This window comes from Phlebotomus papatasi, chromosome 3 (genome assembly GCF_024763615.1).
Source record: "Phlebotomus papatasi isolate M1 chromosome 3, Ppap_2.1, whole genome shotgun sequence".
Lineage (NCBI taxonomy): Eukaryota > Metazoa > Arthropoda > Insecta > Diptera > Psychodidae > Phlebotomus > Phlebotomus papatasi.
In genome coordinates, this window is record NC_077224.1 from 73916566 (window position 1) to 73942726 (window position 26161).

The following is a 26161-nucleotide window of genomic DNA, read 5'->3' on the forward strand; positions in this document are numbered from 1 at the left end:
TTCTGGGCATATTTGCAAATGAAGGCAAAAGAGAGCAAAGAAAAAAAAGAAGGGGTAGATGGGGATTTGAGAAAACCTCAATTTTCACACCTTATCAATTTTCACACTCACCGAAATCATCTCCGATGGGCGAAATCAGGTGGAATGAATGAGATTCCTGTGACGTCAATCGACAGAGATACTCAGGTGATTGTCATCCGAGGCCCCAAGAATCACATTAGCATTGGACCGATCTTCAAGGATTTCCGGTATCTTGAGGTGCTCCGGGTGACTGATTCCCTTGTTCCTGCAATTGGTCAGCACACCTTTTGGGGCGTATTGAATCTCAAGGTATCAATTTTGCGTTATTCTGAATTACTTTGAACATCCTATGACAAAATTCTTGCATTGTAGGTACTGGATCTGAGTCGAAATAATATCACAAGCATACGAGAGGACAATTTTAGGGGGCAAGACAATCTGCTGGAATTGGATTTATCCAGTAATAAGATTGTCCGGGTGCCTAGTGCTTCTTTTAGATACTTAACTGACTTGAGAAGCCTGAATTTGGCCGATAATTTTCTGGAAGAGCTAGTTCCTAGGCAATTCCTTAATCTAGCCAGTCTCAAGTGGATTGATCTCAGCGGGAATCCTCTGGTAGATCTGAAGCCAGAGGTTTTCAGGGATGTCCAGGAGTTGAAAGTTCTTCGATGTCGTCGGTGTCAATTGAAACAGATAAACCCCATGTTCTACTCACTTCTCAGACAACTCACTGAGCTCGATTTAGGGGACAATCACTTTAAGTATCTCGACAAAGAGGAATTTACGTACCTCAAACGACTCAATACTCTTCGTCTGGATGGAAACCAGCTTTCTGTCTTGGTGGATTATTTGTTTGAGGGTCAGAGGAGCCTCCAGCATCTAGATGTATCACGTAACCGAATTGTCAAGATTTCCAGTATGGCCTTTGAGAATCTTAACAATTTAACCCACCTGGATTTGTCGTACAATAAGCTACTGGGGTTGGATATTGACATTGCCACTCGACTGACCAGCCTCAAGGTTCTCAATATCAGTGGACATTTGCAGTTGGATCTTGTAGAAAGCAAATTCGCTTTTCAGGTGAGATATCAAGTTTAAAACGGCTCGAAGGACCAAAAGAGATATTTTTTAGTGTCTATTTCAATGACAGTTCCTCTGACGGTAATTTTTATTTATTTTTTTTTTACCATGCTACGCCATCTATTGACAATACAATAACTTTTCATGCAAATTTTGAAATATGATGTGATATATTTGCATTTAACCCGATGTCCTCATACGAAGTTCAAGTTATTCAATATGTACAGACGCAAATTGTATTAGAAAGTTAATATTTAATGTAACATTTCACTGAATTAATTGGCCTGTGAAACACTCTAAACTCAACCCCTTGGGTCCTACCTTTGACCTGACAATATTTCTCTTCAACACCTCTACTTCTCCTTCCCCATGATAGTTGTTGGAGAGTTTGACGACACTTTCTGTGGCCGACATGGGTTACCTGCCAGCCTCTCTCTTCAAGAGTCTTCCCCACCTCCGGGAGCTCAACATTTCGGGAAATCACCTCAATGACATCAGCCTGGAAATGTTGCTCCCTGTGACCAAACTCGAACGCCTCGATGTCTCTCGCAATCAAATTAAAGGTATCGATATGCGCATCGTGAATCTCATCGTGAAGCTTGAGGATGTCAATCTAGCCTACAATCCCATCACCTGCGACAGATGCCACATGGGAGCTCTCATCGATAGAGCACACACGGTGAGTTGAGTCATCTATTTTTTTCTCAACCATAAAGAATCACTTTCAGCCCCATCCCTCCATTCCCGGAGGCTTAAAGTGTCATGAAAAAAAAATTATAAAAGTCGCTTTGGCACGTGAAAAATCCGCAGAGTTGAAAAAAAATTCTGCCAATAAAACATGAGCTCAGTGTTGATAAAAGTGGCACAGAACAGCTCTTCACTTGTGTACTATCCTTATATCTGTTTGCTCATGGTCAGCATTTCGGAAGAGATAACATGTTTATTTATTCAGATCATATTCAGAAGCACCCACAAATTGGCTTATTGTTCCTGTGAAGTCAACAAATTATTTTATTGCAGCAGTTTCTTTATTGTTTATATTTTATTGTATATAATAAAATATATTCAATTCTTTGGGTGCTGAAATGAACTTTTTAAGTTTATGAATTTATGACATCTCTATTTTTGGTTCTGTAAGAAAATGCATAGTTAAGATTCTAGTAATCAGAAGAACTAAAGAAATTTGACAATGAATACATAGACTTAGTGTACCAAATTTCGGCCAGCTTGCAATTCCGGCCACGTTTTTATTCCTCGAATTTCCATGAATTTTTAGTTTTTGCATACTCTATAGATTCTATAATGAAAAAAATAACAAAAAATATCGCTTCGACGAGAAAGACGATCTGAAAAAGACATTGGAAGAATACCGAATGGGCAAGGAACTAAGAGAATGAAGGTGGTCGAAATAGGCCACCAAAACTATGTCTAAAATTTTATTCGTTTTAAAATGTATTAAGAATGATTTTAGAGAAAATGAGAACGAAATAAAGAAGATTCCAAATAGCACTCCTTAAGAAGAAGTAATGAAAAATTCAATTATAGGGTAAGTGTGCCAAATTTCGGCATAGTTGCATATAAGCACCGAAGTCCTAAGTTTGAAATGAAATATTTTTAATTTATATTGATATTTTTTGTTACTTTCTTTTCGGGAGGGTTGTGTGGAACCTTAAAAACTGGTTTATCATCTTTATTTTCTTTGAATCACTTTCTGAAATATTAAAAAATTAATAAAAATATGAACATTGTTTTGGGTAGTATTCCGACCACTGTATGAAATACCGGCCACCTTTTTTCTGACCACCTTTTGTGACGCAACGGATAGAAAATTACAAAAAGCCCACAAGCCCTGAGATCTTCCGTGTAATTTGTCCTGAAGATCTGAAGAGTAGCATCTCAAAATTACGCGCAGATTCCTGTTGCAATTTGCCCTTCCTGAACACTTCCAATGCCTTTTCCACATCATGATTTTCATAGAAGCGATGGTTTTTTTCTATAGACATTGTAGAACTCACAAATTGAAAAAAAACATAAAATTAATAAGAAATTTAGGAAAACAAAAGATGTTGCCGGAATAGGCAACACTACATCACCGGAGAGACGCTCACAAATTATATACTTTTTTTACTCGAAGTACAGGATTCAGCTGCGAAATTTTACCCGAAATTTAAAGATTGAATCACTATTAACATAAACAGAAACAATTTTTAATGAAAACTAATCAATTTTCATGAAAAACACCGAAGGAAAACCTTCTGCACTTCACCACAAATCGTAAGACTGCTAGAAACCCAATCGATCTGTCACATTTTTTGTAAGACTCTTTCCACTCTGAGTTTTTACAACGCAATTTAAATTCAAATTATACCTAAAATTTAAGTCTTTGTGGGGAATCAGTGGCGCAATAGGCAAGACTGTTGGCTCTTGGGTGGATCGATTCCCCGGCTCGATTCACTGTTGTGAGTTCGAGTCCCGCCCGGTGCAAAGATCTCAATGTCTGATTTAGACAATTTTCACATGTACAATAACGTAATATAATGCACCGCCTCGCCCAACAAATCCGGGAGCATGCAAGAAGCATTCACCACACTACAGGAAGGCGCTCCTGGGCGGTCTACAATGGACTTAGCAGATTCTTCCAACACGGGATATGACATTGTAAAAATGATACCTTGTAATAAATATCTCGACACGATTTATAATAATAATACGGTCTTTGTGTTAATACATCCTAAAATGAATAAATATTTAAAAGCAAAATGAATTCATTGAGTATTCAAAGATTACATACATAATTTTAATTAATTTATTTGCATGGCCGAAATTACCCTCAAAGTGGCCGAAATTAGAAGCTGGCCGAAATTTGGCACACTTCCCCTAATGTTTACTTACTTTCGCAATCTCTTCTTTTGTTTTTTTCTCCTGGCGTCTGATTGTATCCATCATCTACCGTATTTTTTACAATCTTGATCGAATCGTCGACAATAAACTGAAGTTAACTGAAGATCAATTTAAAATTCAATTCCTCCTACATTAAAGAGTATTTTATACTTCAATTTTTCTTTATTCTCTTATACTCTTTTACACCTTTCTCCTTTGTTTTTACGCCGTTGAATTCTCGTCGCCATCTATCGCAATTTTTTACAATTATAATTAACAAAAGCGTCGTTTGTGGACTGAAGTTAGTTGAAGTTCAATTTTTAAATATCATAATTACACTTCAGGACAGCTATTCTCTTCATAGGAATTTGAACTATAATAACGAAATTTAACGTTTTTTTTATTTTAACATTTTTCTCCAAATTTTTGATAATATGCTTACCATTGTTTTATTTCAAACTTTTACCGAAAAATTCCAAATGCATTGATATACACCATTTTTGAGAAATGTTTAATTATCTTCGAAGAATTAAACGAATTAAACAAAATGTATCTGGCATATGGCAACAGCAGTATAATTAAGTAATTTTAAAAAATGCCGCTTCAGGTTACAATATTTAATTACTTGTAACATGAATTATCTCTCTGAAATTAGTATCTTAATATTTCAGTTGTGCCACTGAAACACTCCAGACGTGCTTTTTGAAAGCATTGACGACGTGTTCTCACCTGTGTTTTGCCGTAAAGTTTAAAAAAGAGAATTTTACTGCATTTTTACGATTAATTTGGGTCGGAAGGGAGAAGTTTATGAATATGTCATAATTTAATTTAGCCGAATGAGAAACTTCTGGAGAATGTCAGTGTCACTAAATAGCACGTTGTGGGCGAAGGTTGTGATGGGTAGAACTTTAGAGGGTGAAATTGAGAAATTATTTACAGTGGGAAAATTATTTTTTATACACCTCCTTTTCCAGCTCAAGTGGAGCAAACTTCCCAGTTGTTTCCTGCCAGAGAGCCACAGAGGCACCGAAATTTCCGACATTGATGGTGCTGGACTCGACTTCTGTATGTCTCTCGACGATGAGGAGGATGAGGACACAAATGCCGCAAGCACGTCTCGGAACATCCTCAGCCAAGGTACAAACAAGCATTTTCTACAATTCTGGGTTAGGGACACCAAGGGGTTAATATCTTGAATTATTAGCATTGAAATATTGGTAATAATTAAATCATTAGCCACACCTTCTTACCACATAATGGCTCCGTTCAATATAATAACCTTTCGAAGAGACAAAGCCACTCCAAAGCCAAGCCAAATCTATACGAAAATTTACCGGAAGCCTAAAGTGCAAAAAGTGCTAAAAAGGGCCTAAAGTTTCATAAACTTACTCACTTTTGTGTAACTTGTCGGTTTAAATATTCAAACTTCCAACGGGTTTTTAGGTAAGTTCTCTTTGATATACCTTCGAATCGGTAAAGGCAAAACCTCAACCGGAGCGAGCTCTTAAATCGGGAAGGTTAATACTGAACGAGAGGAATATGTATTAAAGCTAGAAGCTCAGCTTATTAACGACACATATCTTATATTTTTTATATCTTCCTTTATTATTCAATTTGAAAATGTCAAAATTCTTTTTAGGAAGTGTAGTCAAAATAGAGTAGAAACACTTTGTAGACCGGATGAAGGGCAAATCCTATTTCCGAAACGCTGTACATATAAAATTTGAAAGTACCGAAATAGGTCTTACCGTGGTATCACACTAGAGAATTTCACATGAAAATTTTCATGTGATTCACATCAATTGTTGCTGATATATGCCCAATTGTGCAATTTTCTTCAAGAACTTTTAGAAATCGATTCATTTAGTGATAAAAAAGTAGACTCGAGTCACAAAAATTGGTTTAAATAGATTAAAATAGCATAAATACGATTGATAACTAATGAGCAAATAATGAGCAAAATGTGCTCATTACATTTGCATCTGGTACTACTTTATTGCAGTCATTCGCGTAGTTTCTGCACCACAACTCTCCCACCAGTTTATTAGTGATGAAATTGTGATTAAAAGTAGTGCCAATTTATCGTAAACGAGATGGAGAAGAAAGGGCAAAAGGCATTGAAAAAGATCGATGAAGAGGATAAGTAAGAAAAAAGCTAAACAAAAATATGTTCGATCTACATTTTATATTCGTTCATAAACTTCTAGGATTTCGTGGTCAAATGAGATGGTGGCGGAATTGATTGAGGCTGTACAGTACATCAAGAATCCGTCATTTGGGACTACAAATGTCAAAAATACAAAAATAGAGGCAGCCGATCTGATGGTTTTCAGTCCGTTTGCGACAAATTGAGTCACAAATCGACTTCTTTTGTAGATAAGGCCATACGATTTAAAGAAGCTCTTCAAATTCCTCCGAAGTCATCCGGAGAAAATCATTGTGTCCAAAAAAATCTCCACTTGCGATGTTGTTATAAAGATTTTCAACGAAACTATGTGAAGGTCGCGTTAAAAGCCAATCTCTCGCCCACACCCTCCTTCTTTTCGCTTGGCGGGTCCTTTTGCACAACACAAAAGCAGTGTACAGGATGAGAACTTCCTCTTCTTCACTAAAATCACACATTTTTACTCAAACGACTGAAATGCTTCAAAAACAAAATCACTCATCTGACAACCCACATGTCATCGTGACATTGAGCAATTCTAGCAATGTGTCCTGGCTAAATCAGCGATTTCGAGTGGTTCTAGAAGTTTTAATTAGCAACTTTTCAATGAGAAAATTTTCTAGTGTGATAACACCGTTATGGCCTCTACACACTAGAGAAATTTATGTAAATCTTGAAGCAAATTGTGTAGGTTTGTGTACGAAAAACTGTCAAATATGGACATAAATTTCTTTAGGTTAACAGTGAGTAGTTACCATTAATCCGTTCTAACCAGCCACAATAATTTTAATGAATTGGCGTGGCCAAGTTTCTGAGTGGAACTTTTAGCTCCTCCCCTCAATTACTGAGACTTGCATACCCAATAAGATTATAGTCATCCTCCTGACCTTTAGTAGTTTTATTTTTTTTCTTCACTGTAAAACAAAATCTTAAGTCTATTTAACATGTAAATTTGTCAAGATGCCTCTATTCTAATGGGATTACCTTGTAGCGGAACATCTGTGTTCATATTTGTTAACTCCTTCCCCTTCCTTATTTTAGTTAAGATATTTGATGAAATATGTTATGCTTTATGATTATTATGCTGATTGTAATTTCCTAGTGTTGCGCTTACTGCTAAATAAACAGAAAATATGCATAAAAGTAAGTGCAACACTAGAATACATCGAAGTCGCTCGAAGTCACTTGAAGACACTGCAAGCCAATAAACACAATTTATATAACTACATTCAGTGAGTTTTATCTTGGCGTATCAACCTCCATTTCAAAAGAGAGATATAGAATTGCTATATAAAATCCGGTATACCTTTCAAAAATTTTTCAAAAAATAAATTTAAAATGCAATATCAAAAAAATATAATCGACGAATTTTCAATCATGTTTCTCGTTATAGAAAAGTCTTAAAGTCTTATCTCGAAAATATGCACAGGCTCGTCTTCGGGAATACTCAGCCCTAAAAATTTAGTAGTAATGGACCAAGCCAAACTGTTAGACATTTTCTTTACAAGCATTCATAGTAGGGTAAAATGGGTAAAGATCATGAAGGTCCACGGCAAATTTATGGCAAAAGGGGTGGCAAAGCGTCCTAGGCTTTGCGAAATCCTCGAACTCGTAACTTTAGATGCTATACCTCAAAAGTACTTTTGCATCATTTACCGTTTACCGGTTTTGAACCGATTTAAATCGATTCATGAATCACTCAATAGTTTCCACAAAATAGATTAAAGAGTAATAAAAATTATATTCGAACAAAAATTACTTATCGGTAAATATTCGGTTCCTTACCGGTTCACAACCGATTTAAACCGATTTATAAATAACTCAAAATATTTTCCAAAATACACCTCAGGAGTAATTTAATTGAATTTCGTATAAAAATTATTTATCGGGTATTAACTGGTTCATTACCGATTCAAAACCGATTGGGACCGGTTCAGTTTTATAGAAAATTCCAGGACCTTTCCAACAAGCCAAAACATGATCCCATTCGCTTGATAAATGCGCTCTCTTGTGTCTTTTAAACCTTTGACTTTGAAAAACCGTTATGAGGAATAATTCAACGTTATTTTCGTATATGAACGAAATATTCGCCTAGATATTTGTTCAGTAGATGAACAGATATTAGAATTATTAAGATATTATACTACGAATGTAATACTATATAATATCATATGTATTAAGAGTATAATAAAATTTAGTAGTAATAAGTTTTATATTGCAAGATCAAGAAATAAAGCATAAGGCATAAGATCAAAATATATATTGTGATATTAATTAACGGCTAGTTTATATGAATGTAAATAGTATAAATTCCGGCAATATCTAAGATTTCCCCACAATTTTCCTAATATTTCCAATTTCCCCTCAATATTCAAATTGTTAGTGTCAGCAAAATTTGTGTATAAAAGGTGATCGATTTTTGGCAATAAATCAGTTCAACCGACCAAAAACTCCAAGTCTTTACTTGCGTTTACAATAATCTTTAAAACATATCCCAAAATTGTACTACTACTTGATTATACTGCTTTGTCCGTGGGGTTCTATCAGTAAAAATTAAAGTATATCGGAGTCTTTTATACATAAGAAGAAATTGGATTTTAAAATTTTCAACTTCTCAATTTTTGCCTCACAAGAAAATGGAGAAGATCCCTATTTTTAAGAATATGTTATTTAATAAATTTGATTAGTCTTTTGTTGTGCTTGGAATGGCTAGAATGGTTATATGAGGAGAACCTAGTAGTTTTCCTGATAGGTATTCAATGCAATTGTCAAGGATTTTGAGGATAATCTTGCCTTGATATTAACCCCTTGGTAAAGGGATATGGTTCCCAGTCGTAAAAGCTGTGGAAGTGAAATTTGTACATAACACGCGCTTGAGCTCTTGTGGGGCATAGAAGAACATTAATTAGCTGGGGTGTTGAATAAATTAATTAATTAATCACGACTTAATTAAGACTATACATAAGTTGGAACCCAGCAATGGCCATCTCATCTGGACTCTGGACGGGCCCTTTTCTCACCATCTTCCTTTTTCTCTCTTTGCAGGCAGCCTCAATATTTTAGCCCTAATAGCGGGATTAGTGTTCATCATCGTCGCGGTTCTCATTGTTGGCATCGTCGTCTGCTACTCCCGCCACCGGGCCAGATACTACACGCATGAGGACAAACGAGGTGGGTCTCCACATTTTATATACATTATTACCCAGTGCATTAGCATTTAGATGCTGAGTCCCTCATTCTGTGGGTCACCACAGGAGACTCCCTCAGTGTGGTCAATCACTCAGCAATAAGGCAGCACTCCAAGTTTGGGGTCAAGAATGCTGCGATAATTTCACGAATGTTACAAGATCGCCCTATGAAAAGCTCAAGAAGACAAAGACTAATATTTTTCTTCAATTCTTGGCTGTTCTTGGCTTTTCTTATACAGTTCAATAAAAAAAATCAAGGCCTAAAGTTAGGTTTCACGACGTATCCATCATTTTTGAGAGGAAACGCTAATGCCCTTACCACACTTCCGACTTAAGCTGAGAGACGACTTAGTGGAAATTGATGGAAATGTAGCTTAACCATTATTTCTAATATAATTACGCTAAGCCGTCTCTCGGCTAATCCTCAGGTCTGCCAAGGCCCTAAGCGATAAATCGTTAAATTGACTGTTAAAGGCTGATTCGTATTTTCCAATAAAAATCTTGAAGTGGCAAATATATTTGAGATTTCCTTATTGGACAGCAGAACCATTCCAAACTTTATAAAACGGACAATTGTGAGACATGATTGGAATATATGGATAGATTAGCTTTCAACTATGAATAGGAAATCATTGACACCTTAAAATTCATTACAATCTTTAACTCAGAAATACATCCATAAACAAAAGAATAACCTAGAAGACGATAAATCATTTAAATTTCATCTAGGTCTCGTGAGAATATAAAACTGCTCATTTCCTAAATTAGGTTCCTATTAGGTTTTGCAACAAGAATGGAGGCAAAACCGTTATTACCGTTTTTGGTACTTTAGGTGTCTATGTCTTCGATCCAGCTGAATTAACTTTGTTCTTTATTTAGAGAAAGCTAAAGACCTATCCTTCAATCCTTTAAGCACGCGTGGATCACCAAAGGAGACAGAATTTCTTTTTAGGTCACTTGTGATCCACCCGTTCTTAACCCTTTAACAACGAAGAGATTACCGATGAGCCAAAAAGAAATTATTCGTCCGACCATTTTAAATTGTGCTTTCTCCACTTAGAAATAAATAAACAAATAAAAAGGGTTAAAGGGTGTCTAGCTATTCTCTAGAACAAATGAACTTCTTAAAAAATACATCAGAGACGCTGTAGCTTTCTGATATTTCGAATACTAATTCTATTCTTACTCACAAGAATCTGCTTTATGAAAAGTATCCAAATGAATTAGCTCACCATGGTTTTGCTATATTCCCCTTGATAACTTTTTTCTCATTATCTTCATGTCCTGAAGGAATCTCTTACTTTGTTTTTCTCAAATTTTTCCAAGGCTTTTCCTAAGTTCGCAAGGTGATACCACCAAGGACTTACCTGAAGGTCAAAGACGTGCGTTATTTTAAAGGTATTTGCAGCCCATTTTTTTCGGTTGGATCAACCATTACCATATCATTTGCTTTACAGCTGGATTTCTTATTTGTTGCAAATGACGATACATACGTCGTTTCTTGCATCAAATGCTGACATAAAAGAAAGATCCGGCGCAATCATCTTCCAGATGGACCCCTAATAAAAAAAGAAATATCGCTATGAAATTGGTAGATGCAATTGACGAGCTATAGGTATTATGTTTTTTTTTCATAATTTTGTCGGTATTTATCATATTTGTGATTACCCAAAAATCCTCTAACTAATGCTGTTCTGCGTTTCTAAGTATAAAAAATTCTGTAAAAGAGTTGATAAACCTTAACGATTTAATTTATCTTAACAAATTGGGAAAGCCACTATTCATCATGATAGTCGAACATAGTTTTATCTTAGACCACTACATGGTTAATATTACAGAAGTACCGTAAGATCTTGTTATTAAAATGTAGAAATTTAGAGTACAGTAATTTGAGTATAAAATATGGAGTATGAAAAGTAGCATAAAATTTTTTATTTGAGAGTCTCTTCTGCAATATCATTTTCCTCGCATTCTTTCCGGGGAAAAAAAACAGGACGGTTAAAAAAGATACATACGAGGAACGCGATATCCTTAATTATGCTTTTACATGATTCTTTAGTCTTTGAAAAGAATTGAAAATGCAAGATATGCAGCATAACATAACAATCTCTTTTGTTTGTTAGTACTGATTTAACATGAACTTGCTGTATTAATGAGATATAGGTAGGCAACATATTAGCATAGATCACATAAAATGTAATTTTCCTTTACCAAACTGAATATATTACCCAGTGAAAAGGCAAAAGTATGTTTATAAGGGAAAATGGGGCATTTTAAGCATTCTTGACTTTTGAAATTGTAAAATTTTGGGGCAAAAAATAATAAATGGGTAAGGTGCTTTATAAGGGTGTAGAAATGTAGTACTTTCGGACGATTTAAGCTTTAAATAACTCTTGTTATTATTTTCTTACTGAATTTGACCTATGGCTTTTTCAGAAAATTTGAGGCATAGAAATGACTGCTGTAGATTACTTTCATTACACATGACAAAACAATGAGTTTTCTAGAGTTTAAATTGTCCGAAAGTAACGTACTTTTCCCTATTCTGAAGTAGACGATACCCAAGAGAAATTAAGCTTAAGTTAGCTTGAACGAATAGCTAATGGATCTTAAAAAGTCAATTTAAAGACATTAGTCCTTCAGAGTGATTGAATTTGACCTTTGAATAGATGTCGAAAATCTTTTCGGTTACAACAAGTGTTTCAGTACGGCCATTAATGTGTAAGGTTCCCGTCTTAAATTTTTTTTGTTTTTCCTCAGTATTTGGGAGATATTTTAATTTTATAGATTGATGATTTTGGTATATATTTTTGTGGACGTTTTTGGTTTTTAAAGGATTTTCTACACAGGATACTGGTCAGAATAGGCCTAAAGGCCTAAGACCTTGGTAAGGGGGGACAGGTAAGGGGGGAAACAAAAAAAAAAAAAACAACAAGTGTTTATGAACGAAATATTTCCATGGACTAGAAGCGGCATAGTATTATCAAGAGACCATAGGGAGAAACGTGATTTCCTGATGGGGATATCATTTATGACTGTGTAGGTGTCAACTGATTCTTTATCTTTGTAAAGTTGAAGGTTGGGATCCTTTAAATGCAAACTAAAATGCAATTGGCCTAGCCACCTAATGGACAATATATGTGTGTTTTTTAATTGCTTCGATACTAGTGGACTAGGGTAAAATGGTACAAGTTGGACAATGGAACAATTTGGACAGGGCTTTTTGTCTTGATAAATTTAGTACTTCATTTTTATATGTATATTTTTAATGCTTTAGTTTTATAATTTGGTTCCTTGTGCTTGAAAACAAATTTTGTACTGTATTTATCAAGAAAAAAGCCATGTCCAACTTGTACCGGCGAATTGTCCAACTTGTTACACTAATTCCAAATTATATCACTTTACCCTACCTCTAAAATATAATTGGAAATGAAAGAATTGGCTAGAGCCGTTTTCTAGGATATCCCAAAAACCATAGTTTTGTAAGGTGTATGAGGGGTTGGGAAAAGAGGGAAGAGTTTTTTAGACTATATAAGCCTTAGGGGGGGGGGGGAGGTCACTGAAAACCAGAAGTCAATATCTCATACCATTTAGCTTCTAAATCTGAATGAAAAAATATATACTACCGGTAATTTTCAAAAGAAATATTTCGTTCACGAGTACCGTGTCATTGCCGATTTAGTCTAATACAGTCAGGTTGGAGATTCCCAGACCTTTCCAAAAAATCCAAATTTAAATAAATCGGTTAAAAAAATGGACAGATAAACTTAGATCAGTTTATTACATGTGAGATTCTTAACGTGAGCAAACTCGGTTTGCATGCAAATTCGATCTGGAACTAAAGATGAGAGATCAAAACATTTGGGATTTAATTGAACTGACAGAAAAATGGTAATGTATGAGTGGAATATAGAGCAGAATAATTGTGTTCTATAATTTTTGCTGCAAAACCTAAAAATTTTTCGGTCATATAGATAAAGATATCAACTGGAAATTGATATCTGTTACCATTTGAGCTCTAGAGCGGTATTAAGTTGAAATTTATTTCGTTCACTCGTTTCCATACCATATAAGCTAAAATAGCAAATTAAAGAACAAATATCATTTAATAAATACTGAAACTAACGCTTCAGGACAATCGTTTTTGAAACAACAATGAACCAGTTTTGAACTAATAAAAAATGTTTATCGAATGATGGTAGGATTGAGACTCTCATCGCGAATCGGTCAAGCTTGAGTCATTCGGCTAAATTATCAGTTTACAAAGCTGTCTTCATTCCTATTCTCACCTATCGTCATGAGATTTGGGCAATGACCGAAAAAGTAAGATCGCGAGTACAAACTACTGAGATGAGGTACCTCCAGTCGGTTAAAGGAATGACTCGCCAAGTTCGAGTGAGGAACGTACACATAGCTGTTCCTGAGGAGCTAAGGGTCAAGGAGTTGCTTCTTCGGGTTGAGAGATCTAGGCGTATGTTCTACCAACTGAGCTACAGGGGCACTGGCTCTGATTGTCTTTACCACTTATCACAACCAATTTCCATATGCACTTCAACTCGTTTTCGACTTACCACGGGCCTTGAGAAACGGTATCATGCGTACAATTGAACCAGCAGCCCATGTTTTCCATTGAGAATTTATTTATTGTGAAAGTGATTGAAGAGACTTTTATTCGCTTGGTACGTAATCCCAAAAAAATTGTGTTTATGCACAGAGAGGCGACAATCATAATGATTTCTAACCCATAAATTTAACCCAAATAGAGACAGGAAAAAAATTCTTCCAGAAAAATCAGAGCCAGTGCCCCCATAGCACAGTTGGTAGAGCATTCGCCTAGACAGCGAAAGGCCCCCAGTTCAAGCCTGAGTGGAGGCAGGATTTTTTTTCTGTTTCTGTTTGGGATGGGAATTATTGGTTCTGATTGTCGTCTCTCTTTGAAATTAAGTTTTTTTCTCTCATTTTTAAACGGAGCTGAACCTTAGTCAACAAACCAATTGCGAAGCTAAATTACATCATGATAAGGCACAATTTCATTTAAAAACAGATAAAAAAGCACAATTTCAAAGCTGCCCCAATATAAAGGTGCCCCAGTTTCCCCTACTCTTGCGCTATTTTTTGCAAAATTTGAAGTGGTGTAAAAATTAAATTAGTTGTGATTTGGTAAGCCTGAAAAAACCTTTATGAAATGCGCGATTTCGTGAGCATTGAATATTTTTTCTATGAATTGAAGCTCTCAAAAATTTAATTATTAGTATTAAGTGATGCGAAAATTATTTTTGGGTATAGTACCCAAATCACGAGTTCAAACATTTTGTAAAGGTTAAGTGCTTTCCCACCCTTTCAAAATATACTTTAAAAAAATAATACACGAAAAGCGATAAATACAGATACCACAAAGAGAGTATAAAAGGAAATTAAATGTGTAATAGGGTGGTATTATATTTTTATGCTATATAAATGCAATAGCCGTACTCACTATGGCGTTGTTATCTCGTAATCTCCGTAATCTGTTATCTTGTTATAATTTTTCATTTATAAAATACATTACGAGAACATAACGAGATAACGAGATAACGATATTACAAGATAACAGCGCCATAGTGAGTACGGCTAATATTTAAAAAAAAATGTCCAACAAGAAATAATGCCAATTTGTGCAAATATTTCTTTGAAAAGCATTACTAAATGATTGGGATTAAAGGGGTGCGATTAAATTTAGGCTAATTGAAAAATCAATGGATTACACAATTAATCCCGTGGTAATGGATTATTAAACCTTCATCAGAATATTAATTTTTAATGCTCTCTGCATACACTGTGATGTATTCTCTTCAAATAACAATTCTGAAGTTTCGGTAAATTTCCCAACTTTGGAGGTGTTTGTTGGAAGCCAAAGGTGGCATTCACAAACATTCTGTACTATTTGGTTAATATGCAAATGAGGTAGAGAAGGAAGTAACTAATAAAATGATTGAGGGACACCTGTTAGTAATATAATTACATTTCCAAATGAAATAACGTCTGTTGCAGATCTTGGCGCCACGGAGAAGAGCATCGATCCACCAGCCACAATCACCAGCAATGAGATCAATTTCAAATTTCCCATTGATGATCATGTCTGCATCACAGATGAGCTGTGCCTCCCACCACCACCACCCCCACCTACAAAACAAGTCCCAACTCTGGGATGAGATGAACCACTGCCCGGACAATCCGGAATAAAAGGTCAGTTTGTGAGCAACCGTGAAAAAAATCGGTTGAATCTTTAATAAAAAAAAGGAAAAAAAAATCACTAAAGTGAGCAAAGAATTCACGTGATATGATAGCTTCTTAAAAAAAGCATTTTGGAGTGTCATTCCTGTGAAAAATTGTGTCCCTGAGATGACTTACAGAATCCACCACTTGAGATCCACAAGCAATTTCCAACAATTCTCCCCTATGATGAAATGAAGAAAATCTCTCATAAATTGTGCCATTTGAAAAAGGGTTGTCATTTTATTGCTAAATTTAATTTTATCCTCCATATCGAAGCATTTCACGATAAACCTTTATTAATATTCTAACCTTGTCATTTAATTTTAATTTCTAAATTTGAACTTTCGGATTTGTATATTTTTCATGTCAGTAATTTGCGCATATTTTATTAGCTTTTAGCACAATTGTACAACATTTTATACAGTCTTCATCTGCATAATTGTTGTTTATTATTACATTATTCTTACAAAATAATTCAGTATTCATGGGTGGAACAAAAACTCTTGCAAAATAACAATACAGATTGCATCTGGTTTGGAAAGTGAAAACAACAAACACTAAAATAATTTATAGGTGAACCTGAAAAAAGCTTTCCTTGTTTTTCAAAGATATGCAACAGTTTTAAATGAAAATGCAGGAATGCTTTCCAAACAATTTGAAAAACTTTCAAGTTCGTCATGGCAAATCATAATTCAAAAGTATTTTGTGAAAATAGCCAAAAAAATACAATTATCAACCTATATTGGTCAGTAAAACTAATAAAAATGTCCAGAAGAAAATATTGAAAATTAAATCAATTGAAAATAATTTTTCGTCATTAATTTTTCAAGAGCAATCATTAAAAAGTTTAAATGACAACTAATATAAATTATTAGAAAAAAATGTAAATTATGTAAAGATATCTACAAAGTTGTAAGTTATCTTTATTTTTTACTATTCATTTGTTTTTGGTCGTAAAAATTCAATTCAATCATCATCAAAAAATATCAAATCATTTTTCAAATTTTTATTGCACTATTAAACTTATCATCTCTTAATCTTATAGCTTTATATATCAAATTGACTAAAATAGCTATATTATTCAAAAAATAATAATAATATCTATTTTATTTTAATAAAATAGCTATTATTGAATTTATCGTTCTTTTTTTCAGAGCAAAATTGAAAAGATAAAATGAAAATTTTAAATTAACGAAATTTGGTTACGTTTTCGTATGTTGAATTTTATTTCTATTTGAATGTTTTGTTTTAAAATCTATTTAAAACTTTCATAAAAATATTTAAACTTAGAAAAATGCAATTAGGTCAAGCTTGAAAATTATTTTGGTAATTGGCTTGATAATTTGCTTGATTTTCATTACTGCAAGGAAAGATCAATTTAAGTTATTTTCGTAAATTTCTATAAATAAATAAAAATTGATTCCTGCCAAGAGTCTTATTAAAAGCATATTAGTCTTTTTAGTATTGCTTTTATGATAGCTCAGGTTTAATTTTTAACAGAAAGTGGAATTTCAAAAAGTGAATTATATCGGCTTTTTTTTACCCAAAAATTAGGGAAGCTAATCTTGTACCACCGGAACACTTCTTGAAAAATTTCACTTAATTAATGATTTAAACTAAAAATATCAAAAGAATTTTAAGAGCTTTTTGAACAATATTGATTGTATTTAAGTACAGATAATCGCCAATGAACAAGTGGCACTTATATTATGCAACCTTTACCGGAATAGAGATAGGAAATAGTAATGTAATAGGGATGCACTGGATGGATCGACCCCGAAGATTGGATCATCACTCAAAAAAAATGTTTTTTGAAAATTTGTCGTAGGGTTTTACGAAATATCTTTCGCATAATATGTTCGAATTTCGAATGGTGTAATACGACACATTTTATGTAAGACAGTTGGTGAATCAAATTCAAATTCTTGGGGTGTATAAAAAATAAATGACATTTCTTACTTCACAGATTCAAGGAATATTTTTAAAAAGAAAACGAACATTATTTGAGATTAAATTGAAATTTGAACCAAATGTGTGTACTTTTACTTCTCACAAATAATTTGTGGTGGCGTATTTAATTTTGATTATACAGTAGAGTCTTCTAAATTCGATCGGTTGGGGGGTATAAATGACATTTCTCACTTCCCAAATTCAAACAATATTTTCGTAAGTAGCGGAATTTATGTAAGATCAAATTATGCTCTCTTCAGACTAGAGGTTTAACCAAGTTCCTGAAGGACTCAAAATCGTAAATAGCGAACAAATTTATTGCTTTTTGATAACATAATAGGTAATTTATGTTTAATAATCTAATCATAAGTTAAATTTATCCTAAAAATCGTGATCGATTAGAAATTAGAACAGTTAAGCCATATGGGTAAGCCTTAGGTCTGAAATCCGTATTATATTTTGAGTCAATGGCTCGTTTACTTTCTTAAAAATCTTTGTGGCTACATATTTCCTTTTCAATTAATATGATAATAAATTATTATATAAATAATCAGGAAGCAGCACAGTAATATAATTTTCAATCAGCCATAATATGATTTTTATTTACATAGGGTAAGTGTGCTAAATTTCGGAATAGTTTCTTGCAAGCGCCAAAGTCTTAGGTTTTAAATGTAATATTTTTAATACAAATTGGTTTTTTTGTTACTTCTTTTTAAGGAGTGTTTCTTGGAACCTTGTAGACAATTTATCGTCTTTATTGCCTTTAAAATCATTCTTAATGCATTTTAATATGAATAAAAATGTAGACATAGCTTTGGTGCCCTATTTCGGCCACCTTGGTTCTCATATTTCCGTGTTCTTCCTGAATTCTTGCAACGTCTTTTTCACATCATCTCGATCGTAGAATGGACATTTATTTTGCATTGTTTATTCTGTGGAGTTCGCAAAAACTAAAAATTAATGGAATTTTGAGAAACAAAAGAGGTGGACGAAATTGCAAGCTGTCCGAAATTTGTACACTTACCCTAACCCGGAAATTCACATTTTGAACTCAATTGTTGTTCGAATTTGAGTCATTCCGATTTAAGAGACTCTGTGCTTCAGCCTCACACTTTCCATTTTAAATTGAATCGTTGTCGTTCGAATTTGAGGGACTACTGTATAGAGTGACCATCCGAATTACAGGGTTCGTCGATGGACATTTCGTTAAATTATCAGAATGTTGTTCGACAACATCCATTTATTGTCGTGAGTATCATTGAATAGCATTCCTGCAGTAGATTGATTTTTTTGTCAACCAAGGTATTAAAAGTAGGGTAAAGTGATACAAGTTGGACATAGTGTTACAAGTTGGACAATTCGCCGGTACAAGTTGGACCTGGCTTTTTTCTTGATAAATACAGTACAAAATTTGTTTTTAAGCACAAGGAACCAAATTATAAAACTAACGCATTAAAAATATAGAAATAAAAATGAAGTACTAAATTTATCAAGAAAAAAGCCCTGTCCAAATTGTACCATTGTCCAACTTGTACCACTTTACCCTATTCATATTTTTTTACCAAACGATAATCGACAAATCTATCAATTTTCTATTAGATTTTCGATCAATAATCATTATGATAATGGGTTCAAATTATTTTCTTCAGGACATTAAAAGCTTTTTTGTGGAAATTTCTTCGTGATCTCATGTATTTAAACCAAAGGTCTGACACGCTTAATTTTCATAGGATTGAAACCCTCATTTTCTTTATAGATATAAGTGAATGAAATTTATGAGACTATTTACTTTTACTTTGCCCAAAATATTTTTAATATTTTTTATCATATTATCAGGTAATTATCTTAATTATAATAATTATTTGGAATAATTCTGTAGATGCTCTCTGTAATTTCATGGTGTTTTATTATTCCCCTATATCACTTATGACTGTTGTAATTAGTACAGAAATTTTCTGGCTCTGTGTGGTTTGTTTGTTTTTTTTTTGATAAGTTATGCGGAAAGGTTCAAAAGAGGAAACTGAAGAATATTTTTTTATGTGTTGAGTCAATTTGATGGGTATTTCTTTGGAATTGGGAGAATGAGGAAGAGAAGTTTTGTGGAGTATGAGATTAATAAATGAATAACGTGTGTTCAAAGAAGTCCTATAGAAAGCCTGAAAACTACTATCATACACCTTCTTGTTACTGAATCAGAGACAGATAGAATTTAATGATGAAATGAAGAGAGAAAGAGAATTTTTTCCCGCAGGTGAAATATCAAACTAAACATATAAATTGTAAACTAAATGTATAGTTATAAGAGATGAAACGAATCTTTGACGTGAAAATTGCTGTACAAGATAGTAAAAATCAAACAAAGAGCCAGTGGACAAAAACCAGTGAAGACATGGAAGAGTAAAGAAAAAATATATGAACAAGATGGGAGAGATAGTAATGAAGATAAAATATTGTAGATTGAGAGAGATTCAATTTAAAAAAAAAAGAATGAAAAATTATTGTTAATTGTTTGGTGCCTTTTTCAAAAGAACGACGATGACTTCGCGAGAGTAGGAAAGAAGAAAAAAAAACATCTAACCATTCACCAAGATACACTACATTAGAAAAGACCACCCCTTACTTGGGAAGGTATTCAGTCATTTTTTCCCTCCCCCTGCCCCATCTTTCTTGATAAAGAAATCACATGAGGAGACTTAATGAAATATTAATGAAAACATTTGCATTCACAAAGAAATCATCTAAAATTACGATGTATATTTAAGGTAAGAGTAGTTACGAAAGAGAAAATGATAAGATAATATTCAAATTTAGACAAGAGTGAATAAAGAGAAAGATTTTAATTTGAAATATAAAGAAAAAAACCGAAGGAGAAACCGTTGTAAAAAACGTGCTTCATTAAAAAATTTTAAAATGCAGATTTTATTATTTTACATCCCTTAAATCCACATTATCCCCAATCTTCTGCACAATTTCCAACAACAATTTTCTCTTAATATGATAAATACCATGTTTATTTAAAGAGATTAAGAGATTCTTTCTGTTTAGAAGCACGTTAAATTAAACTCCCAATGGGGGGATAAACAAGAAGAAAAAAAAACGCAACCACAACAATATTTCCTTGAGATTATAAAACATTACTCGAGAGAGTGAAAAATGGTATTATGTAAAATTTAAGTGTGCCGAAGACAAGTTACTGTAGGAATTACACATAAATTTTATGTTGAAGAATGGACGAAAAATGGAGTGTTTTTCTAGGTGACAAAAACCATGAGATTATACTTTACTGTAATATGGAAAGTCTAATAAAGAATATATAGCGATAAATGTCTTCTTTTTTTCTTACATTTTAATTTTTCTTTTAACGACTTTCCTTCCGCCTTTCCACGCAAAATATATTAACCTCAGGAGGAGAATTTATTTATTTCCTCATGAGATATTGTGCACTTTTTTCCTCCACAAAAGGTAAAATTTAGACTACGTCAGGACCCAGCTGAACACGCAAAACACAAACATGTGTAGGGGAAAGTGGTCTGCCTTTAAACGAAAAATGATGTTCAAAATTTGAGATTTTTTTCAGAGTAAACTACAACATGAGTTTTACTTTGCACTACACCAAAATATTCTCTTGTTCATTAAGCTTCTATGCTTACCCCATTCAGGACTCGCAAGTCCTCAGTTTTTCCTGGTGAGGAACTTAAAAATGCTATGTCGATATATTCAAAGGCAGCCTGCATGGTCTGCCTTTGAATGTGTTTGGGCAGCCTTTGAATCTTAATTTTTCACTGAGAATATTAGGACTGTAACATTAAACAGCCCATAATTGATTAGCATGAACCCTAATGCACTCAATAAAACCACCACTGTAGTCAAAAGTCATTATACAACAACATTTTTTACATTTTTCTGAAGCACTGTTTTTCACTTGAAAATTTGTAATAAAACGCCATTGAAGTTGACAATTGTCAGTTTGAAACATCTCGGCCGGAGCAAGATAGCATTTTATAAGTATTTGTATGAAATTTGTCAGACCAAAGTAGGAGTTCTATTCTGCTCCTGGACAGGAAGCTGTCAGATGTTTCAATGTATGGAAAGAGAGGATTCAAAGGCACACAACATTAAGATTCAAAGGCTGCCGCAGAGCAATATTTGCAAACTTTTATCACTCACAAAATTTGTCTCATCTGAATCAAAATGTATTTGGAGAAATACCATCCAAGAATAACCTTCTATGATTCACAATAGAAGATTTGTTCGAAAAATTATTTTAATTATGAAAAAACACATGAATTGTGGAACATCAAAATTACAGTTTAGAGCTCAGTTTCGTTTTTTTGCCCTAGCATATAGAAAATAAGAGCTAGGGTCTGCATTTTTTGATGACTTGTGAGGATTATGAATAGCTATCTAATAGTTAATAGAAAAGAATTTATGCTTTAAAGAAAAGTGAAAAAATTATAATATTCAAAGGCTGCCGCATTCAAAGGCAGACCACTTTCCCCTAAGTACATGATATGGCATTTCTTTTCTGACTGAGAAATTTGTCTTAAATACTCTCAAGAATTCTAGAATAAAAATTCATACATTTTAATAATTTTATTTTATTTTATTGGAAGTTTTTTAGTTTATTTGAATAGAAGTAAAATTTAAGCTCCTCCCGCTGACGGTACATTTCAATAAGTCCCGCCCATACATAATGACCATAACTCGACAGGATCTAATGAAATACCCCTCCCATTAGTTTCATAAGTCACACTTACGATTGTAAATTTGGGGAGGAGTCAGAGCAGTGCAGCCCATAAAGAAATTGCCACGCGCCTGAACCATGAATGACGGATCGTTTGATGAGCGGTGATCAATCACTCGATCGCCATCGATCAGTCTTCTCCGTGATAAACCCTTTAGGCGACATTTATAGCGGAGACTTTTAATTTTAAACTACCCTTTCGAAATGAAAAGAGGTGTGATTGTTGAGATTCTTACCTAATATCGCACTGAGCTTTCTCTGAGTGGTATTTGTCTACTCTCAGGCAAACAAAATAGCGCACTGAGGTTGCTTTCAGTGACAATTGCCTATTTTATGGCACACAAATATAACTCTCTTCGAAAGCTCAATCAAAAGATTTTAGTTACATCGTACATTTAAAAATCCAAGGAATCTGCTGTTTCTAATTTTTGATTAACATTAAGTGTTATCATTACTGGTAGGTGAACCGACGCATCGGTGAGATATTATGCTATTATTTGAGATTAAAATTGTCCTTCTGGAAGACACGATGTAGTTCGGAAAGCTCTGTTCTGGACTTTTGTTTTAATTTTAGACTAAACCACGACGGACACTCAATGGAAGAAAAATTTTGTTCCGAAATAGAAGTATTAAGTGCTAGGGTGGAGTAACCACTTATCGACACTTTTAGGAAAATGTCAAATTAACTGTATTATAACTTTTGACTCCTTATTATCAGATAACTCAAATTTGACACAAACTTACTTAAATATATTTGCTCTAGATTCGTCAAAACAATAGTCCTACAATTTAACGCGGGAGTACATAAAAAACTAATTTTTATTAACAATGAAAAAATTACCACTACGTCGCCACTTTTTAACACTTTTCGCCGGTTCTGTAACCACTTCTCGCCACCCACTTGGAAAGGTTCAAACTCTATTATTTTGAGCAATATTATACAAAGAATACATGATCATAATCACCTTATTATTACTCACATTAAATGATTTTTCTTCACTTTTATTTGAGAAATCGAATTATTGGACTATTGCAGAAAGTAAACAAAGCAGATTTGACAACTGAGAATCTATGAAATGAAGTTAGCGTCGCATATTGAAAAGCTATGGCGACAGGTGGTGAATCAATTTTAGAATATTACCACTTTCCGCCATGGCTAACTTTTACATAAGAATAAACTGAAACATTAACTAAATAAATACAAATTTTATGTATTCGCCGAATGTAATTAAATGTTCAATAGACAATTTTTTTTTATTGCAAATTTTGTTCAATAAAAGTTTCATGACACTTGGCATATTTGGTAAGAAATCTTGAATTCGATGCACTTACCTAAAATATTCCTCTAAAAATGCTCAAACATTTAAATTCAAAACAAAAAATTAGTGTTTTTCGACACTATAAGTAACAGCAGTAGAGATACAAATTATTTTACAGCTAATTTATTTTACAAATAATGGAAAAATTGCGATTTCAATATAAGTGGGAAAAAGTGGGGCACTGGCGAGAAGTGGTGATTTCACCCTATTAGTATAGTTTTCTCAAGATTTCGCAGTTATCACCAATGCCAATTTCTCAGAATTGGAAAAATCTGTTAATATGGGTATGAATACGCAGGATTTAAAATGATCCTTATGGCCTCTACACACTAGATGAATTTATGTCCATATTGAAGAGTTTTTCCTACACAAACATAGAGAATTTGCTTCAATATGGACATACAGTGCGGGGCAAAATTGTATTAATTTTTCACTGTTCTCTTTAAAAAAAAAATGAATATCTCCGGATCTAATTTATATTTCGTATCAAACTTTTTTTTCTTGGAGAGCCCTATTATAATGCTACAAAATATGCTTGATAAAAATTTTTTGATAACAGGACTAATACGCTTTTACAGCCTTTTAAAGAAAGGATGCATTGGTATAATTTTGTCCCTTGTTCTGAAACGCAACTTTTTGGTCTAAAATTTTATTTTACGGTTTATTTACAGTAATAGGAGTGTAATATTATGACATAATTCTGCTGTTATAAATTATGGTTAATTTTATCATAATACACTACCATATTCAAAATATGTATCAATAATGAATTTTGGTATAACAAAATGGTTAAAAAACATTGCGTAGTAGACCATAATATAACAGTGATCAGACTGTCCGGACACCAACAAAACTTTATTACAGTATTTTGATCAAAAATTCACTTTAAGCTAGGCCTACACTGTTAACTGGCCTACAAAACTAATCAAAATCGATATCCAGAGCAATATTTTATGCTAGCCTTGTTTTACTAATTGCAGAAAGTGTTTTCGAGGTTTCTTCCACTTTTAGTGCTCGAACTCAAAGAGTAACCAGTATATATATTTTCCCATTGGTTACGAATAATGATACCAGATAGATGGGGTATTTATGGGTATTACGATGCTAAAAAAATAGCAAGTTTAGCTGAATATTTCTATTTAGAAAACGATATTTTGAATATTCTAGTTTAAATAAGCCTTTAATGGTTAAGCACTTAAAAAGTTTAAAATGTTGCAAGGTAGCAAATTATTGCAAAAATAGTATATAAAATACACGATAAATCCTCTAATACGAAACACAAGTTTAGAAAATAAAAGTTTAAATTGTATATAAAGTACCAAAATTTTTGAGCAATACTATTAAAATTTTAATAGAGGTTGTAACTCTGTGCTTTTTCGTTTAATATTTATAAATCCAGGGCATTGTGCAAAATTTTTCATTTTCATTATGCAAAATTTTAAATATCAGCAATTTGGGATTCTACTTATATTTTGGACATGTTGGAAAATTACTCATCGTCATCATAAAGGTATTGCGAATATTAATTAATTAGTTAACTAGCGAAGTATGTTGGAATTAAACTGGGCATTATTCCTCGGTGCATTTTTTATAAATTTTCTTCTGCAGAATATCTTTTTAACAAAATCAGTTTGAGAATTTCAAGTGGTCAAAAAATGGATTAGTAAAGTCATTTTGGCACAATAAAAATTTGAAACGTTAAATAATCAAAATTCTATTTTTCGATTTTGGAAGAATTTCCCGTATTGCGCATATAAAATTTGCTAATAAATAAATAAAAGATAAAAGAATCATTATCATATTTTTGAATAAGAATACACTGAGAAAAAAAAGAAAAAAACTTTTTTTCCTCATAACTTTAACACTTTTTAGGTGTAAAAATATATCAACATATTTTAATGTTAATTTTACACCTTTTTAAGGGTGAAATTAACATGAGAAAGGATAACTTTAACCCCCAATACACCTAAAAGCATAATATTTACACCGATTTCGGATCAATGCAGGGTAAAATAAACATTTCCGGAATGTTATTTTAACTTTTGCGGATTTTTCTCAGTGTATAAATAAAAATTTCCCTCAATTTGTATAAAATCATATAGGTCATTTACACCGCTATATCAGATTGAGATTGAATTGTCACAAAATTAGATTTTAGAGCAATTCAATATCAATCTAATGCGGGGATGTATGTAGCCTCATAGTTTTCAAATAGTTTTTTTTTAGAATATGGGGTTAAGTTTTGCTTAACCTAAAAAACTGTATTACACGGAATTTCCAAGTTTAATATTATATAACATACTTATTTATTATGCAATAATAACCTATAACTGTTATACGAGCTTCAATCGAACTTAAGGGTTATGTCTATAAGGCATAATCGCTGTGACTTCTCGATAATCAAAATTTTTGCAAAAATTGTGACTTAGAATTTTTTATCAAAGACAATTAATCCTTTATCTTTTGAAAACAACTGGAATTGTTCGTGTTATAGAATTCCAGATTTTTGAACTGGATTAAATCTGAAATCTGAGGACCATTTTAGGTAAATTAGATTAGA

The 26161-nt window shown here is 33.2% G+C and overlaps 1 protein-coding gene across 1 annotated transcript in view; it reads left to right on the forward strand.

Annotated features, from left to right (window-relative positions):
* LOC129807333 (leucine-rich repeat transmembrane neuronal protein 2) overlaps positions 1-17466 on the forward strand; it is a 127363-nt gene extending 109897 nt beyond the window's left edge. Inside the window, exons 4-9 of the mRNA XM_055856529.1 lie at positions 140-330; positions 394-1101; positions 1478-1780; positions 4956-5118; positions 9191-9316; positions 15364-17466. Coding sequence (XP_055712504.1) covers positions 140-330; positions 394-1101; positions 1478-1780; positions 4956-5118; positions 9191-9316; positions 15364-15524 — 1652 coding nt within the window. The 3' untranslated portion in view covers positions 15525-17466. The remainder of the gene's footprint in view (positions 1-139; positions 331-393; positions 1102-1477; positions 1781-4955; positions 5119-9190; positions 9317-15363) is intronic.
* The last annotated feature ends 8695 nt before the right edge of the window (positions 17467-26161 follow it).